General features: G+C 40.5%; 1 protein-coding gene across 1 annotated transcript in view; it reads left to right on the forward strand.

Annotated features, from left to right (window-relative positions):
- Positions 1–350: 350 nt before the first annotated feature.
- ST6GAL2 (ST6 beta-galactoside alpha-2,6-sialyltransferase 2) overlaps positions 351–18610 on the forward strand; it is a 46764-nt gene continuing 28504 nt past the window's right edge. Inside the window, exons 1-2 of the mRNA XM_056125482.1 lie at positions 351–1323; positions 14701–14798. Of these exons, the coding sequence (XP_055981457.1) occupies positions 396–1323; positions 14701–14798 (1026 nt within the window). The 5' untranslated portion in view covers positions 351–395. The remainder of the gene's footprint in view (positions 1324–14700; positions 14799–18610) is intronic.

The following is an 18610-nucleotide window of genomic DNA, read 5'->3' on the forward strand; positions in this document are numbered from 1 at the left end:
TGTAATTTTTCAAAATCCACTTGCAAGGAGAGGCTATGGTATTGGCACCAAAGAAGCACTGTCAGGATGAGGAAGAAACTTATGGCTGCATTAGCTAAAGTTTTTATAATATACAGACTGACACCCCATGTCCTCCCCAGAAATCCTCAGCTGTTGCCCTACACAAGTCAGGCTGCAGGGAGATCTGACAAGTGAATTGAGTCCAACTTCTGATTTCACTGAATCCACGTTTCTGATGCTATTCTCCCCCCCGCCCCCCAACCCCATCCCGCTCCCTACCACCCCGAGCTGGCGTCCAGCAAGGGCTAACTGTGGCACCTGGTTGTTGTTTTTTCAGATTCCAAATCGACCTCCCACAGCTCTCGGACACAAGGTGCTGACCCCAGACGCCTGCCATGAAACCGCACTTGAAGCAGTGGCGACAAGGAATGCTTTGCGGAATATTTGCGTGGGGGCTTTTCTTCGTGGCGCTATTCCTCTATTTCACAGACAGCAACCCTGCTGCTCTGGTGCCCAGCTCCTGCCCACTCCTGGACACCAGACGGCTCCTGCCCCCGCAGGGCAAGCGCAGGGCCATCATGGGTGCCCTGCAGGAGCCCGCGGGGACTGAGAGCCTGGACTCCACCCGAGGGCTTCTCGACGGACCCGCTTCTGAGCACTTCTACCCCGGGCAAGAGGAGCTGCAGAAATGGGCACAGCAGCCGGCTGGGCAGAAGGAAGCGGAGTTTCTATCGTCTCAGCTGGGGAGAGAATCCCAAAGCACTTTCTACACGGATGCTGACGACTTTTTTGCAGCAGCTCAGGCAGGGCCGCGCCGCCATCCGCAGGCCACTTGGGGGTCCCTGTTCCCCCGTGATCAGGGCCAGCGCCCAGGGCTGTGGCCGCGCGGGCGCTGGAAGAAGCAGCCCTGGGGGCAGGGCCCGGCCCGCGCGCTGGAAGAGGGCGACGGCGACGGCGAGCGGCTGTCCTCCTCCATGTCCAGGGCCTTCCTGCGGCGCCTCTGGAAGGGAAACGTGTCGTCCAAGATGCTGGCCCCGCGCCTGCAGCAGGCGATGAGGGACTACGTGAGCGCCAACAAGCACGGCGTGCGCTTCCGAGGGCGCCGGGCAGGGGCGCGGAGCCGCGCGCAGCTGCTGTGCCAGCTGCGGGGCCGCGTGCGCGTGCGCACGCTCGACGGCACCGAGGCGCCCTTCGCCGAGCTCGGCTGGCGCCACCTGGTACCCGCGGTGCCGCTCAGCCGGCTGCACCCGCACGGCCTGCGCAGCTGCGCCGTGGTCATGTCCGCCGGTGCCATCCTCAACTCCTCTCTGGGCCCCGAGATCGGTGGGTGTCGGGCGCTCAGGCGCACTGTTCCCTCCCCACGGGACTCCCCGCTCAGCGCCTGGGGCTTCCGTGCCACCCCCGGGGGCGTGGAAGCTGCTGAGTCTAGCTGGGGTTAGACTCCACACACGTACGCACGCATGCACCCCCTGTACTTGGGCCCCTCCCTGTGCCACGATATGGCAAGGGTCCCTAGGGAGATGTGCTTCGGTGGGTGGATGGGTGGGGGTGAGTCATTGAAGAACAGAGATGTGTGTCCCCAAAGGCGGGGTTGTCAGCGGGCACGTGCTACCTCGCCTCCGTAGTTTCCATCTCTGGGGAAACCACATTCTCTGCGTGACCAGGCGTCCAGCTTCTCCCGCAAAAATCCCATTGGGCCCCCTATGTGGTAGAAATTTGGGAGAGACGCCAGAGAACGAGAGTAAACAGGAGATTCCCATGGAACAATGACAGAATGTCGCCTCCAAAGATGAAAATATAGGATCATTTAGTTCTTGCGGGGACCCATTGCCCACAGGTGCCCACTGCTTTTTGAAGACAGGATTTCTGGCATATGATTTCAGTCATACCAGCAAGGGTGATGAGTTCCCACCCCAGGCACAATGCCCGCCGTCAAGGTCGTGGCCAGTATATCTGAGCAGCAAGTCCACCTTCTCTGTCCTGCCAATCCATGGTTAGACAGCCTGTTGTGCAGTTCCACTTCTGAGCAAGCGCTTTTCATCCTTTGAGAACCCTTTGAACAGTCGTAGAAGCAGGAATTTCTTTGACAGACCTGCTTGGCCATAGGGGGATGTGTAGGTCTGACATTGGAAGGCAAAAGAGTGGCTACTGTAGTTGGGCTCTGAATCTGCAGGATCAGATAGATCTCTGGATGCTCAGCCAAGGTTCTTCCTTCAATCTATTTTTATTGGGGGTGGGGGTGGAGGATGGTGGTGAATTAGAGTTGTAAGTGTAAATTCCTTCTCCCTGAAACAATCTAGTCTTGGCCTTAAGATCTCAGACTCCACCTATGCCCAGAAAACTCAAATCTTTACACCCCTTCCTTCAGCCAGCAAACCTCTTTGATCACTGTTACCTGCCAGCTTTTGTACTAGGTACTAAGAAAACAAACCTGAGCTAAACATAGCCTTGTCTACCTTGTCTAGCAATGCAGGGAGACATTGGTTTCTAGCTAATACCATCTCAAAGTAGACGGTTTGTTACTAATCTAGAAGAGATATATGGGGGCATTGCCCAGATGTTAGAAATAGCCTCTGCTTTGGTTTTATTTGCCTTTTTTTTCTTCCTTTGAGAGTAACTAATACTGCAGAACTATTGGAAATCGGGGCATGTCAAGCTCCACAGCCTAGACCTCATCTCAGAGGTGCTTAGGAATGAGGCTGTGTAAAATTTGTAATTTTTTTCTTTTTTTTTCAAAGAAAAGACAAGACACAAATCTAGGTATTAGGTCTGGGGTTATTATGTCCCCATGAAGACTTTACAGCAGGTACAATATAACACTGTCAAAGTGTCGCATAAGCATATATCAGAAGCCACTGTAAGACACGCTTCAAATTATTAGTAGGAAAGAGTGTTTTAGAGGTCCCTGGGGTGAAGTAACCATGATTCTTGTTTCTAGGACCATCACTAATGTACGATGGGATTTTAAGTATTATGCTTTAAAGTCTGCAATAGCTTGCTTCTAACTTTGTGTTGCTTCATTTAAAACACCTCAGCCTTGTGCTTGCATGTTTGAATTGCTTTTGTGTGTCGGGAAAATTCCTTCGCTCTTTATTGTGGCATCATTATCTCTGAACAGAGTCTTGTTAAGTTGACTCTGTGTAGGATTTGAAGACAATGTGAAAGACCTGGGAATTCTGTATTTCCTGGGGAACATGAAATGTCAGTGACAGCTTTGTTATTTATAGTATCCAAATTTAATGTCTGATTGTACCTATACATAAAATTTCATGATTAGAATCACCTTATTATATGTAATTACATGTAAAAATATGTTCAGGAATTTAAAATAGAACTCTTTTTTTTTTGGAGTTGTGGTTATCGTAGCAGAGCACGCAAATGTCTACTCCATTTGCGTCCCTGAATTATTTTTTGTTTGGGCCACATGCAGCAATGCTCAGGGGTTAGTCCTGGCTCTGTACTCAGAAATTACTTCTAGCAGTCCTCGGGGGAACCGTATGGAATGCCAAAATTTAAACTCATGCATATGGCAAGCATCCTCTACCCACTGTACTATTTCTCCACCCTCATGAGTGGGCTTTAAAATCCAGTTTTGTACCAACCATTTTAAGAATGTATAACCGTAATGTGGTTCCATTGTAAAATCAGAGTGTTTTTTAATATGCAGGTAATTAGCAGTTTTGTCTACCAAATGCTTTATACCCACCCACCCCTCTCTCATTTGGGGGCAACACCTGACTGTAGTCAGGTTTCACTCCTGGCTCTCCACTCAGAGAACACTTTTGGAGGGCTTGGAGAACCATATGGAGTGAAAGGACTTGAATGCAGGTCAACAAGCACCTTACTTGCTGTATTATTCATCTACATTATACCTCCTTTTTACTCATGTTATCATAGACGCACCTAGTTAATGGATCTCTTAAAACAAATTGGACTATTGGGGAAAACTAAACATTTTTTGTTTGTTTGTTTTTGGATCACACCTGGCGATGCTCAGGGGTTACTTCTGGCTTGGCACTCAGGAATTACTCCTGGTGGTGCTCAGGGGACCATATGGGATGCTGGGAATCGAACCTGGGTCAACCATGTGCAGAATCAAACCTGGGTCGACTGCGTGCAAGGCAAAACACCCTACCCACTGTGCCATCACTCCAGCCCCAAAGCTAAACTCTTTAGCTAACTTTATCTTGGTCCCTGATAAGAGTGATTGTACATAAGGTAGGGTGTTGTCAACTTGATTTTGACCCCCAGCACCCCATTTGGTACCACCCCATTTGGTACCACCCCATTTGAGCCCTGCAAGGAGTGACCCCTATGAGTAGAACCAGGAATCAACACTGAGCATCTCTGAATGTGGGCCCAAAAATGAAACAAAATTATCTTGTTCCCTAAATATACACCTGTGAGTTGGCTAAGTGAAAATTAAAAAAAAAAAAAAAAAGCTTAAAAAAAGTGACCACGATCCCTGAGCATGGGAAGAACTAGAAAAGCACCCGTGTCAGTCCTGGTAGATGCAGAATGAATGCTTTACCCCTTGGGAACTGAGCCTTCGTGGCTCAGGTTTGCCTATTGAGAGCCCTTTAGCTCCTCCTGTGGTTGCTCTCCATTGGCTTTGCAGTGCTTCCCCATGCTATACACAGTGAATTGTGTGTAATTGCTTTTAAGAAAAGTATAGCCATTGTAAACACCTCCCCTTTGAACAGGTTATTGAAAATCAAGCTTAACTATCTCGGGAACACTCCTTTCCTAGAGTCATAAGATGATTTTTTTTTCACCATTACATGTTAAACAGTAAGTTAGTAGTCAGATCTAGTGGTAGTTCTGGGGCATAGAGGAAAGTGGAGCAGTCCTATGGAGGAGAATTAGCTTCGCTGAACTAACAACAGGGAATAGAAGACATTCAAGTAGATTCAATAGTGTACTTGGAACTTATATTCTAAGGAGTTTGGGGGACAATAAAGAGTGAGGGAGTGAATATATAGGGCCTTTTATGATTTGGTTGTGAGAGGTTGATACTGAACATGTCCTGTGGCCCTTAAGGAAAAAAAATTCAGAAAGCAAATAGTAGTCTTCAGTGAGACTTAATTACTCTTCACCATATGTAGTATTAACCACTAGGGATATAAAAATGAAGCTACATCTTAAATTCCTTTGCAGAATAGGATGAAGACTGACAATCCCAGGATTATGTTCAGGAGAAGGACAAAAAGATAAATAGATGGGTGAGAAGAAATGGCAAAAGAATCCTAGAATCCATTGTGGGGGCAGAGAGCTGGGAAGAAGAGTTGATTAGCAAGGACTGCTGAGAAGAGGGACATCTGGGCCAAAGGACAGCATAGTAGGCAAGTGAGGGGGTCAGAGGAATAGCACAGTGGGTAGGGTGCTTGCCTTGCACACGAATGACCTTGGTTTGATCCCCAGCATCCTATATGGTTCTTGAGCTCACCAGGAATAATCCCTGAATGCAGAGCCAGGAGTGAGCTCTGAGTACCATCAAGTGTGGCAGACAGACAGACAGACACACACACACACACACATGCACACACACACACACACACACACAAACACACAAAAACAAAAAACCCAGGCAACTTAAAAACAGATGTGCTGGGTGATGAGAGCCGTAAAAAGCACTGGGGAGTTGGGGAAGCAAAAGGTAGTCTACCGTGTATTACTCAGAGATATTCTTGTGTATTATTTAAAAGAAACCTCACTTCATAATTTTAGAGATACATAACACGTATGGGGTGTTTATTGCAGATTGGTCCTCTACGACATGCACTCAAATTTTTATCTGTGCCTTACAATCCTAAATTACAGATAGCATTGTTCCAATTGTAGAGATAAATGAAAGCTTGGGCAGATGCAGTAGTGAGAGCCTCAATTTAAACCCTGGTGTCGGTGTCCAGAAATTCTACCTCTGACCCATGACCCATTGAGATATCTAAGGCAAAGAGTCTTAGGGTCAGACGGCCATTAATTTGAAGGACTGGAGAAATGAGAGGGAGGGAAGCAGTGCCCAAAGCCAGAGCTGTAGCTTAGCAGATTCTTCCTGGAGAGCTGCTTCTAGACGAGTTTTCATCTTCCTTCAGTGATTATATTTATCCTGGCTCTGTTCTCAAGTTCAGTGTGAAATGAGTCCAGCCTGGAACTGCCTTTTTCAGAAATGAGGATTTACTTTATCCCCTTGTACTGCCTGTCAAATGTATGCCTTCTTTTCTAAATATGAAGGGACACCTTGTTTTTTCAGGTGTGTTATCAAGGAGATGCACAGGCAGGCATCCATTTAAAAACGTGTCTGAGTGGCAGATATTCTAGCTTGTCCTCCCTGCAGCCTCCACCCTCCACTGGGATCTCTTTCTTCATGCTATATGCTGACAGCTTTCAGCAGTCTGACAACTGGAAGGTTTAGATTCACACCACTTCCAAAGATTTGAGTTTATATTGCTCTGTCCTCTGGCTTGTAAAGTTGTTTGAAGGTTTTAAACACACTTCAATACTGGACACTGGCATTTATACACCCCCCCCACACACACACACACACACATCTTTTTCACTGTCAGGAATGACTAGTTAATTTGAGGGCCTTTACTTTTACAGGGTTCATTAGATGAACCCTCAATATCATTATTATTTTCACAATAATACTGAGAGGGCTGGAGAAATAAAAGTCAAGGTGCTTTTTTGGATGCAGCCAAGGCAGTGGCACTGCATGATCCCTGGCATTGTGTTTGGTCCCCTGAGCCCTACCAGGAGTAGTCCCTGAGCACAGTGCTAGGAGTTATCCCTGAGCACAGCCATATGTGGCTCAAGACGAAATTAAAAAAAAAAGCCATAAACCCAAGGACTATAGTACTGAGAACTTTAGGTATTTGTTGTTTATGAGTTTTGTTCCTATATTTTCCTTGATGACTTTTGCCCAAAACACTGTTGAATAAACTGCTTCTTGCACAAGTCAAGATAGTTGGGCACAGAATTTTTCCTGATATAGATAATAGGAAAAGAAAAAGCCAGTTTCACTCATGGTATTCTTTAAAAAGTAGGAAAAATTGTCAGCTTTATTAAATCTCAGATTTTTTAGTACATTTTTGTTGTTGTTTTTTATTATGATATTTTAGGCAGTTATAATAGTGTTCAATTTTATGGTATTGATGTACAAAATTATTGTGCATACCCCAAATGTGTTTACAATACTCTCTATCCTGGAGGACAAGCTGTATTATTGGATCTTCTCTCATTTACCCCATAAACCCACTGTTTTTAATAAATTTTATAATCCAAGTTCAAGGGTTTGTCATTGTTCAGTACTGTCTATATTCTCTTATTTTGTCTATGTCTTCCACAGATTAGTGAGGTACTCTTTTATTTGTTATTCTTCTTTTCACTTATTTTGCTTAACATTGATATCCACATTGCCAAGAATTGCATGATTTTATCATTTCTTATACCTGTATAGTATTCCATTGTGTGTGTGTCACTTTTTTTAAAAAAAAATATTGCCTTTCTCATTTCAGGGCCATCATTATTCCCTCTCCCCCTTTTTTATTGAATCACAGTAAGATACAGTTACAAAGTGTTCATGATTGAGTATCAGTCATAAAAAGTCGAACACCTATCCCTCCACCAGTGTACATTTTTCATCACTAATGTCCCCAGTATCCTTCCCACCACGTCCACCCAAAACCACTTTATGCCTCTATAGCAGACAGTTTCCTTCTTACTCTCTCTTTACCTTGGGGCATCATAGTTTGTAATACAGACACTGAGAGGGCATCATGTTTGGTCCTTTATCTACTTTCAGCACATATATCCCACCCTGAATGATCCCTCCAACCATTATTGACTTAGGTATTCCTTCTCTATCCCAGCTGACCTCTCCCCAGCTCATGAGGCAGGCTTCCAGCCATGGAGCAATCTTCCTGGCCCTTGTCTCTACTGTCCTTGGGTGTTAGTCTCCTATTATGTTTATTTTATATTTCACAAATGAGTGCAGTCTGTCCCTCTCTTTCTGACTCATTTCACTTAGCATGAAACTCTCCATATCCATCCACTTATAAGAAAATTTCATGTATCCCATTGTGTAGATGTATACCAACGTTTTTTAATCAGTCATCTGTTCTTGGGCATTCTGGTTGTTTCCAGGTTCTAACTATTGTGAACAGTGCTGCAATGAACATATGATGAAGATGTCATTTCTACTATGCATTTTTGCACCCTCAGAGTATATTCCTAGAAGTGGTATTGTGGGGTCATATGGAAGCTCAATTTCTAGTTTTTAAAGGAATACACATATTGTTTTCTAGAAAGGCTGAACCAGTTGGTATCCCCACCAACAATGAGAGTCCCTTTCTCCCCACATTTGTGTCAGCACTGGTTGTTCTTGTTCTTTTTGATGTGTTCCAGCCTCTGTGGTGTGAGATGATATATCATTGTTGTTTTGATTTGCATCTCCCTGATGATTAGAAATGTGGAGCAATTTTTCGTGTGCCTTTTAGCCATATCTTTTTTTTGCCGACATTTCCATTCATTTCTTCTCCCCATTTTTTTGACGGGGTTGGAGGTTTTTGTTCTTGTACAGTTCTACTAATGTCTTATATATCCTGGATATTAACCCCTTATCAAATAAGTATTGCATAAATAATTTTTCCTATTCTTTGGTCTCTCTCTGTATTTTGGTCACCGTTTTCTTTTGAGGTGCAAAAGCTTCTGAGTTTAATGTAGTTCCATTTGTTTATGTTTCCACTTGCTTGGTCAGTGGGTCACACTTTGGTCACACTTTCTTTATTCATGAATCAGTTATTAAACTTTTGGGTTGGTTCCATATCCTGGCTATTGATATGCATATCCATATTGCATGACTAAATAATGCAGTAAAAGTAGGAATTCATGTATTTTTCCAAATGAATGGTTTTATTTGTGTGTAGGGTGGATGGCAGGAAGTAGAATTGTATCCTATTGGAGTTCTTTTCTTCTTTTATTGAGAAGTCTCCATAGCGCTTGCCATAAGTTGGTTCAATGACATTCCCATCAACAGTGAATGACATTTTTATTTGTTCCATATCCACACTAGCTCTGGTTGCTTCCAAACCTTTTGATATATTCAATCTTTACTGATGTGAAATGGTATATAATTGTTATTTTAATTTGCATTTTCCCATTGAAATTGGAAATTTCAATTTCCTACTACTTCTTCGGTGGAAGTGTTTGTTCATCTTTCCCATTTTTGTGTTTTGTTGTTGTTATTTGTTTGGGGGCTGCACCCAGAAATTCTCAGAATATGAGAACTTACTCCTGCCTCTGTATTAAGAGAATCCTCCTGGTGGTACCCTGGGGACTATACAAGGTGCCAAGGATCAGCTGGATTGGCCTCATGCAGAGCAAGTGCCTTACCACTGTACTATTTGTCTGGCTCTTCCTGATTTGGAGATGGGGCTATTGGATTTTCTTGTTGAGTGCTTTATATACCTGAGATATTAGTCTTCTTAAGTATTGTATGCAAATATTTTCTTTCATTCAAAATAGTGTCTATTTATTTTAGCCCATTTCTTTTGTGAAGCAAAAGAATTTGATTGTAGTCCATTTGTTTGTATTTGTTTTTGTTGTCTTTTCCTTTGAAGTCAAATCATTAATGATACCTCCAAGGTCCACATCCTGGACAGTTTTTTCTATGTATTTTATGGATTCTGGTCTTACCTAAATATCTTTAATCTTTCAATTAAAACTTGCATATGGTCTGAGATTCAGTTCATTTTTAAAAACTTCTCCCACAGTTTTTACTATCTAGTTTTCCAGTATGAATTTTTGAATCCTTTTCTTGTTCCACTTCATGCACCCAGAACATTTGTCATAGATTAACTGTCCAGAGGTCTGAAGAATTATTTTTGGGCTCTTAACTTTATTCCAGTAATCCGAGAGTCCATTTTTATGCTACTACTACATGGTTTGATTTTATAGCCTTATGGTATAATTTGAAGTCAAGAAATGCAATATTGCTATTTTATTTTTTCCCCTTAGGAATGATTTGGCTATTTAAAGAGTTATATGGATCCATATAAACTATAGTAAATTTTTTTCTAGAACCTCGAAAAATGTCAACAGCATTTTAATGGTAATTGCATTGAATTTGTATACTACCTTGGGTAGGAGGGCTATTTTGAGAGTGTTAATTCTTCCGACTCATTAATAATAATTTCTACTATCATCTTCTATTCCTTTCAATAGTGACATATAGTTTTCACTATATAAGTCTTTTACATCATTAATGAGTTGATTCCCAGGTATTTAATGATTTTAGAAACTATTTTTAATAGTGTTGTTCTTTTTATGTTCTTCTCTTCCAGATAATATTTAGTATATAGAAAGGCAAAGGATTTTTTCCCCTGCTATTTTTTTATAATAGTTTTTTGTTTCTAAGTCTTTTTGTGGATTCGTTAAGGTTTTATATGTATATTCTATCATCTGCAAATAGTGATAGTTTGACTTAATATTTTCCAGTTTAGATCCTTTTATTTCTTTTTTTTTTTTGTCTAATTACTGTGGTAGAGGACTTTTAAACTATGTTCTGTAGGGAATTTGTGTGGAGTATCACATTGGTAAATGCAGAATGTAAACATTTGCAGATCAAAATAAAATATATATTTACTCTCTCACAAATACTTTTGTTCCAGGCTAAACTCAAATTGAACCTCAATTTTTCAAAGCTAAAGATATCCATAGAAATTACTTTATTGTTGAGTAACTGGTCAGAGACTATTTCTAAAAAAAATAGTTGAGTTTTGAAATGCCAAGGCATATTTGTACTTCTTTTTGTAAAGGAAACATAGTCCTAGCCCATAATTAGATGAGACCACTTACTCTACTTCTACCTCATGATAGGGAAACCATGTTTACACCTGAATTTAAGGGAACTTGGGATGCCTATTGTGTTAAATGAAGAGAATCAGAGATTTGTGTTGCAGTTGTGTGTGAACCAAGTTGTGCTGCTACAGAATCTAAAGTGCTTTGGTAACCAGTGCCACAGTCCTCTCCAATTCTCCAGCGTGTAACAGTTAGTCATACTGTTGAAGAAAAGAAACTGCCAAACACTGTCCTCCCGTTGTTCATCGATTTGCTTGAGCGGGCCCAGTAATGTCTACATTTTGAGACTTGTTGTTACTGTGTTTGGCATCTCGAATACACCACAGGGAGCTTGTCAGTCTCTGCCGTACGGGCAGGATACTGTTGGTAGCTTGCCGGGCTCTCTGAGAGGAGCAGAGGAATCGAACCAGGCTTGGCCGGGCTGGCTGTGCGCAAGGCAAACGCCCTACCACTGAATGATCTAATGTTTTTCTCATTGCATCATCTTGTTCTTGTCAGAAGAATGTAAACATACACATAAATAGGGGTGATTTTCTTTTTCATCTCAAATTGGCACCCATAAACAAGGTTGCCCTGAAATTTATATCTCTAGCTACATAAGAAATACATTTATCTATTTTCCCCAGTGTTTTCTTTTTTCTTACTAAATTTTTTAATTAAAATTTTTCACAAATATCTGAGTCACCAGGCTGGAACAGTAGCACAGTGGTAGGGCGTTTGCCTTATGCTCAGCGAGCCCTACTGAGCCAGGTTCGATTCCTCTGCTCTTCTCAGAGAGCCTGGCAAGCTACCAAGAGTATCTCGCCCACGCGGCAAAGCCTGGCAAGCTCCCCGTGATGTATTCGATATGCCAAACACAGTACCAAAAAGTCTCAAAATGGAGACGTTAATGGGCCCGCTCGGGCAAAATCAATGAAAAACGGGAGGACAGTATTTGGGCTGGAACGATAGCACAGAGAGTAGGGCGTCTGCCTTGCACGCAGCCAACATGGCTGACCTGAGTTCGATTCCTCCGCCCCTCTCGGAGAGCCCAGCAAGCTACCGAGAGTATCTCGCCCGCACAGCGAAGCTTGGCAAGCTACCCGAGAAGTATTCGATATGCCAAACACAGTAACAACAAGTCTCACAATTTGTTGTGAGATGTTACTGGTGCCCACTCGAACAAATCCATGAACAACGGGAGGGCAGTAACGGTGATCTTAGTCACCATAATTTATCATTTTACAACACTGTCAATGATGGGGTTTCATGAATATGCCATTTCAACCCCACACCCATCACCAACATGTCTGCTTTCCTCCACCATTGTATCAATATTCCTCCTACAGTAACCTCAATACTCTTTTTTCCATTCTCCCTCACACCTCACTGCCATGATGAGATAGAATCCAAGTTGTGAAACAAGTTGTTAGATTGTGTTATTTTAGGCCTTTTATACCCCACATATGAGAGAGATCGTTCTCTGTATCCTGATGAAATTCACTAAGCACGGTATGCTCCATTTTTCATCCACATAGTGGCAATATTGTATGATGTTATATTTTCTTAAGCTGAGTGGTATTCCATTGTGCATATGTGGTATAGTTTCTTTATGGAGTCATCTGTTCTTTGACACAAATTGTTTCCAGATTTTTGGCTATTATGAGTAGTGTTATAATGAATATAGGAGTGCTAATGTCTTCACTGATTAGAATTTTTCAATCCTTGGGGTAGATGCCCAGATGTGGAATCGCTGGGTCATAAGGAAACTCAGTTCTTAGTTCTTTAAGGAGTGTCCAGATTATTTTCCAAAAAAGGATTAAATAGTCAACATTCTTACCAGCAATAAATGAGAGTTACTTTTACCTCATATCAATACCAACTCTAGTTACCTTGTTCTTTATAATGTGTGACAGTGTCACTGGACTGAGGTGATATCTCATTGCTGTTTTGATTTGCATTTCCCTAGTATAAAGGTAAAAAAGGTAAAGGCCATCCCGTTGATCATCGATTTGCTCGAGCGGGCCCAGTAACGTCTCCATTGGAGACTTTGTTGTTACTGTGTCTGGCATATCGAATACTCTCGGTAGCTTGCCGGGCTCTCCGAGAGGGGCGGAGGAATCGAACTCGGGTCGGCCATGTTGGCTGCGTGCAAGGCAAACGCCCTACCCGCTGTGCTATCGCTCCAGTCCCTAGTATAAGTGATATAAATAATTTTTATATACCTTTTGTGCATCTGCATGTCAGCTTTAAGGAAAATTTAGTTACCTTTTATCCCCCTTTTTTGATGGATGATTATTTTTTCTTGTTAACTTTTACAAATACGTTATGGACTTTAAATATTAACCCTTTGTGAGATGAGTGATGGGAAAATATTCTCTACATCTATAGGTTGTCTTTACTCTGGTCACCATTGTTTTTGTGGTGCAAAAGCTTAATTTGATGTAGCCCCAATTGTTTATCTTTGCTTCTGTTTGCTTGGCCAGTGGCTTTAGATCATTGCGGATACCGCTAGATTTAATTTCAAGAAGAGCTCTGCCTGTATATTCCTCAATATAATTTATAGACTGAGATCAGATATTGAGGTCTTTAATCCACTTTAATTAACTTTTTTGCATGGTGTTGAAAAAGAATGTGAGTTCACTTTTTAAAAAATTTTACATTTGACTGACCAGTTTTTTTGACACCATTTGCTGAGGACACTATTCTTTCTCCACTTTCTCTAGCTCACTTGTAAAAATTAAATGACCCTGTACCCAAGGGGCAATTTTATTATTATGAATTTTTAGTATAATTTCAAGTTACAAAGACAAAAGCTTTCCATCTTCTTTCTTTCCTAGGATTGTTTTGGCTAGTATGAATTTTTCAGCATTTGGTCTATGTTTTTTTTTAAATGCCATGAGTATTTTTATAGAATTGCATCAAGTCTGTGTATTTCTTTTGGGTATGATTGTCATTTTGACAGAATTATTCCTTCAAATTCATCAACAAGGGATGTGTTTCTATTTCTATATGTCTTTTTTTATTTTTTCAGCTGATTTCCAGGTGCTTAAATTTCTGAGATACAGTTGTGAAATAGTGAATGGTATTTTTTTAAATTTCTCTATTTTCTGTTTTGCTATTTTCATATAGGAATGCCATACATTTCTGTATGTTGATTTTGTGGCTTATATTACTGTATAAATTTATTGTTTCTAGGAGGGTTTTTTTGTAGAGGTTGTCTAAGAATAGTACCATGTCATCCATAAATAGTGATAGTTTTCCTTCTTTTCCAAACTAATGATCTTAATATCTATGTTTGCTTCATTGCTGTGACCAGAACTTCTCACACTGTATTGAATAATAATGGTATGAGTGGATACCCTTGTCTTGGGCCTGGAGAAGCTCATGTCTTAGGTATAAGAAGCAACATTTGGAAGTAGCAATAATTGTATTCTGACTATATGCTCTACAAATAATGTGAGCTGCAGATCACATTAGTTGTAGTTTGAAATCTGTGTTGTAACATTCTTATCAGTACAATTGATTCCATCTTAGAAATGTTTTAGGATTTATAGGTGAATAACACCTATAAATGTCTCTTCAAGAATGTGAACACCTTCAACTCAAATATGCTTTGAGTAAATTAACTTAGATGATGTAGAACCACTTAGTGTGGGTTTTTAAATTTCCATGTTGATTTTGTCCCTAACCAGGATCCAATCATTAAAAAAAATAGACTGAAAAATATGTGTACAAATGTCTCAACCTTAATTGGTGGTGTGTTATTTGATAAGGTATTGAAATATTTACTTAAACAAATTTTCTATGTTGTTTTGATTAAATTAATAAAAAACAGTAAATTTGTTACTTATATGCCCTTAGATTCACATGATGCAGTTTTAAGATTTAACTCTGCTCCTACACGTGGCTATGAGAAAGATGTTGGAAATAAAACTACTGTGCGCATCATTAACTCCCAGGTAAGACAGATGGTGTAAAACTCACAAATAAACATCTTATCAACTAATAACTTATGATCTTGTTTCTCCTTTTTATTTTGTCATATGTATGAGTGTGGGCCATACCTAGGAGTGCTTAGAGCTTCTCCTAGCCGAATGTAAATCTAAACAAACCAGGTTATATTAGATAAATGGATACAGTGTGTGTGTAGTCATTCTATCAAGAACTTGCTGCTTTTGTGTAGAGAGGAAAACAGTTAACCTTAGGAATTTTGACGTTGAGAAAGACAGTGGAAGAAGAGGAGAAAACCAAAGTTATTAAATCTGAGAGATAGTAGAGAAGCTTGGAAACTTTAGTCTGTTTGAAATTTTAAAAATGAAAGTAGAATGTTCATTTAATGCAAAGTGTTAGATCAGGGAGATAGTTCAAAGGATTGAAGCTTATACTTTGCACTCCGGAGGAAGCCTGGCTTTTGTCCCTGGCACTGCACAGTCCCCTGAACTTCACTGGAAGTAACCCCAGACTATACCCAATGTGGCCCAAAGACCAAAGAAAAAGAAAGGGAAAAAATCAAAAAAGAAAAAAATCTGTTTTCTTTGTGTTCTAATTAAGAATGTTCCTCAAATTTATAACAAATCACTCTCAAAATACACCCAAATCTCTAGCATTTTAAGCCATAAAGAAAAAGAAGGTGATGAGTGATTTATGTTGAGTTGTTTGCGGAATGAAAGATTAGTTCAATGTGAGGTTGCCTGAAGTAGGCAGCTTGCTGCAAGGTAAAAAATAATTATCATTAACTGAAAGGTACCCTGGGAGTGATTAAGAACTGGGATGCATTAGCTACTCAATAGGATTCAGTTTATCTTTTTTATATCTTGTCACACTTTACCAGTCCTCAACAGTGAGCGCTTCAGTTTTTAAAGAAAATTTTTATTTTACTTTTCCTGAGGATATGAAGGGAATCCTTGGGCCTGGACACCAAGGAGCACAAGTTACAGGGTAATAAAAGACTTATCAGTAACAAAACATTTTATCAAGAGCAAAGCAAAAAGTCTATTAAAGTTTAAATTTACTGGCTAGGTTTGACACAGTCAAGGCCATCCTGGAGAAAAGCTTAAATTAAGTTTAAATGATCTCTCTGAGCTTGGGAATAAAGAGATTACAGCAGGTAACTTCTCCCAAGAGTATCTTGTCAAATTTTCCCAACTATTGACCTTAGGCCAGTCTGGTTTAACTTGCTTAATCCCAGGGAGCCCCGTAGGTTCTGGAGGAAAGAGAATGAGCCAAGGTAGATTTCTTGTCTGATTAACTCCTGTCTCCTAAGACACTGCCCTTTTACCAATTGTCTTTTTAGCTCTTAGGCTCTCCCGTTTTAAACAGCAACCTGTGGTGAGTCCATCAAAGCTCAGCATGGGATTCATAGGAATATCAATAAAGCCAAAACTGGAGCACAACTGAGGGTTCAAGTTAATATGACAAACTTAAAGGATTTATGAAAAAAATTACTATCAGGGTTCAACCCACATCACTGGCATTTTGGGATTGCTTAATTACTCTTTTTTTTTTAATTTGAAAGTATCCAAAGAACAACGTTGTTACCTGTGAGTATTAAAATTCTTTAAAAAAAAAGTCCAGTTTTCCAGGAAAATTCAGTAGTCCACGTGGGTGTCTGCCATCAGTGTCTTTAGATGGTGATATGTGAACATGAGGGTGTTAGGCTGGCCACAGGATTTTGCCTGGTGAACTGATATGGCAACTAGAGAACCAGGATGAACAATAACATGTCACCAGCATAGTCATTACTAAGGGTGAAGTGAAAACACTTGAAGTGTCCAGCAGTGAAGGCTTTTTCCTTTCCCAGTTAAAAAATGGCAGCAAAGTCTAAACACAGTTGAAGGAAAGGTCTTTCTCCAAGAAGCACGCTGGCCATCTCTAGTAGAGAAGAGCCTTTAAAGATTTGTAGTTTTCTGTGGCATTAATGGCATGGGCTTATAAAGAAGCTCTTTCTTATTTAGGGTGTTTTTAAATTTTTGTCTAAGTGGCTTTAGAAAAATTTTACTAAATTGTTAAAGGATTTGGAATGATCAAAATTAAAGATATTATTAGACCACAGTTGTCATGGAAGCTTACTCAGTTGTAACATGCAACTTGAAATACCTAAAATGAAGCCAAAGAACATATTAAAATCTTTAGAATTTCTAACTAATTTTAGGGTACTCATGTTATTATTTACATACATGTTAAGATGTTTGAGATTTTTAATTACAAAGCTGCCATCTTGCCCCAATATACCGAGTTGGCCTGATTTTTATATGCTTAGCTATATCCCCAGCTTTTAAGATAGGGGTTCCCTGTTAACTACTGTATACTGTAAATTTGTAGTTTTTTAGTTTTAAATACTTCCTTTAACATAGAATATAAAGAGCCACATGCCACGACATATAAAATCACAAGATCTATAACAAATATTAGATGTAAGTGGCCAGACATAAGAACATATATGTAGTTGATTGACATATCCAACTGGTTCTTTTGACCATCGGAAGTGGCATGAGTAACAACTGGCCCCAGAAACAGGAAAGGACAGCCTTAGGGCAAAAAACCCTGACTTACCTAGAAGTTTCTGGCTCTAAGATCAGCCCATTCAACCTCAATCTTGGCTACGTGGAGATGGATTGAAAAATGGTTGAGAGATGGCAATGCAGAAGGGAATTTCACAGCCTCTGAGACATACTCCATCTCATTTACAAACAAAAGCAAAGTCAGAATTTGGCTTTTGTAAGTCTAATTGGTATATTGTTTATCTTTAAGACCTTGTCTTATGCAGATATGAGTGATTGTTTAAATATCTGTCTTATTTTTAGGAGGAAGATTTTTAGTTTTTAGGGTTTTTTGTTTGGTTGGTTGTATTTCTGTTTGCTTTTTGTATTTTTTCTTCTCTGATGAATTTTTCCTAATGCTTTTAGGACAAAGAATTTTTCTGGGGATGCAATTGTCCTTGACCAGGGAGAGAAGAGGAACTTTATTTTTTAGTAGGTTTTGGGATCCAGAATTGCCCTCATGAGAGAGAGGGCAGCCATCATCTTTTACTGGACGAGAGCAAGGAAGTTTAGATGTCACCATTTTATGTCTGAATTTGTTGTCTACATTTATTGATGAGCTCCTGAGACTTCAAGTCATAAACATTTTTTTTTTAGTTTGGGACAGTAAATATCCAGTTAAATGATGAACTTATTGGCAACAGTCTGTTACGATCAGGATTCCTTATCAGAAAGTGGCTTACTCTCCTTTTTAGGAATCTGTGGGTAAAATATACATCAATTATTCAAAGATGTCCCTTAAAGGTGAGTGAGTTAGTGGGGATGGATAACTAGACAGCTTGGCCCATGTGTCCCAGGCAGGGATGTTTCCTAAGTCAGAGATCCAAGGATTGAGTGTGATGTAATGCCATGATGAACAGGCCCTGTGGTGTCCCGCCAATTCACTGACTTATGCAGGAAATTTGAGTCCTGGACTTATCAGCCCTGTAGCCCAAACAGTCCAGTTCATTTGTGAGGAGGAAAAATGTGTAAGAGTGGCTTATCAAGCAATGTAATAGGAGTCTGAAGACACCATATCTCAATTAAGAACCCACAATCCAGCTTAAGGTAAAAAAGAAGTGTATGAATGTGGAAAAGAGAAAAATGTATATAACTCTGGCACCTGTTTGTGCTGAAGAGGACTAACAAATTGACAGACTTTGAAAGTCACTGGGCAATAACCCCAGCCCAGAAACATCTCAGTTTTCAACCAATTAAATGTATTTCACTTATTCAGGGAAAAGGAGGAGAGA

The sequence above is a fragment of the Sorex fumeus genome, unplaced genomic scaffold (assembly GCF_029834395.1).
Source record: "Sorex fumeus unplaced genomic scaffold, SorFum_2.1 ptg000006l, whole genome shotgun sequence".
Taxonomy (NCBI): domain Eukaryota; kingdom Metazoa; phylum Chordata; class Mammalia; order Eulipotyphla; family Soricidae; genus Sorex; species Sorex fumeus.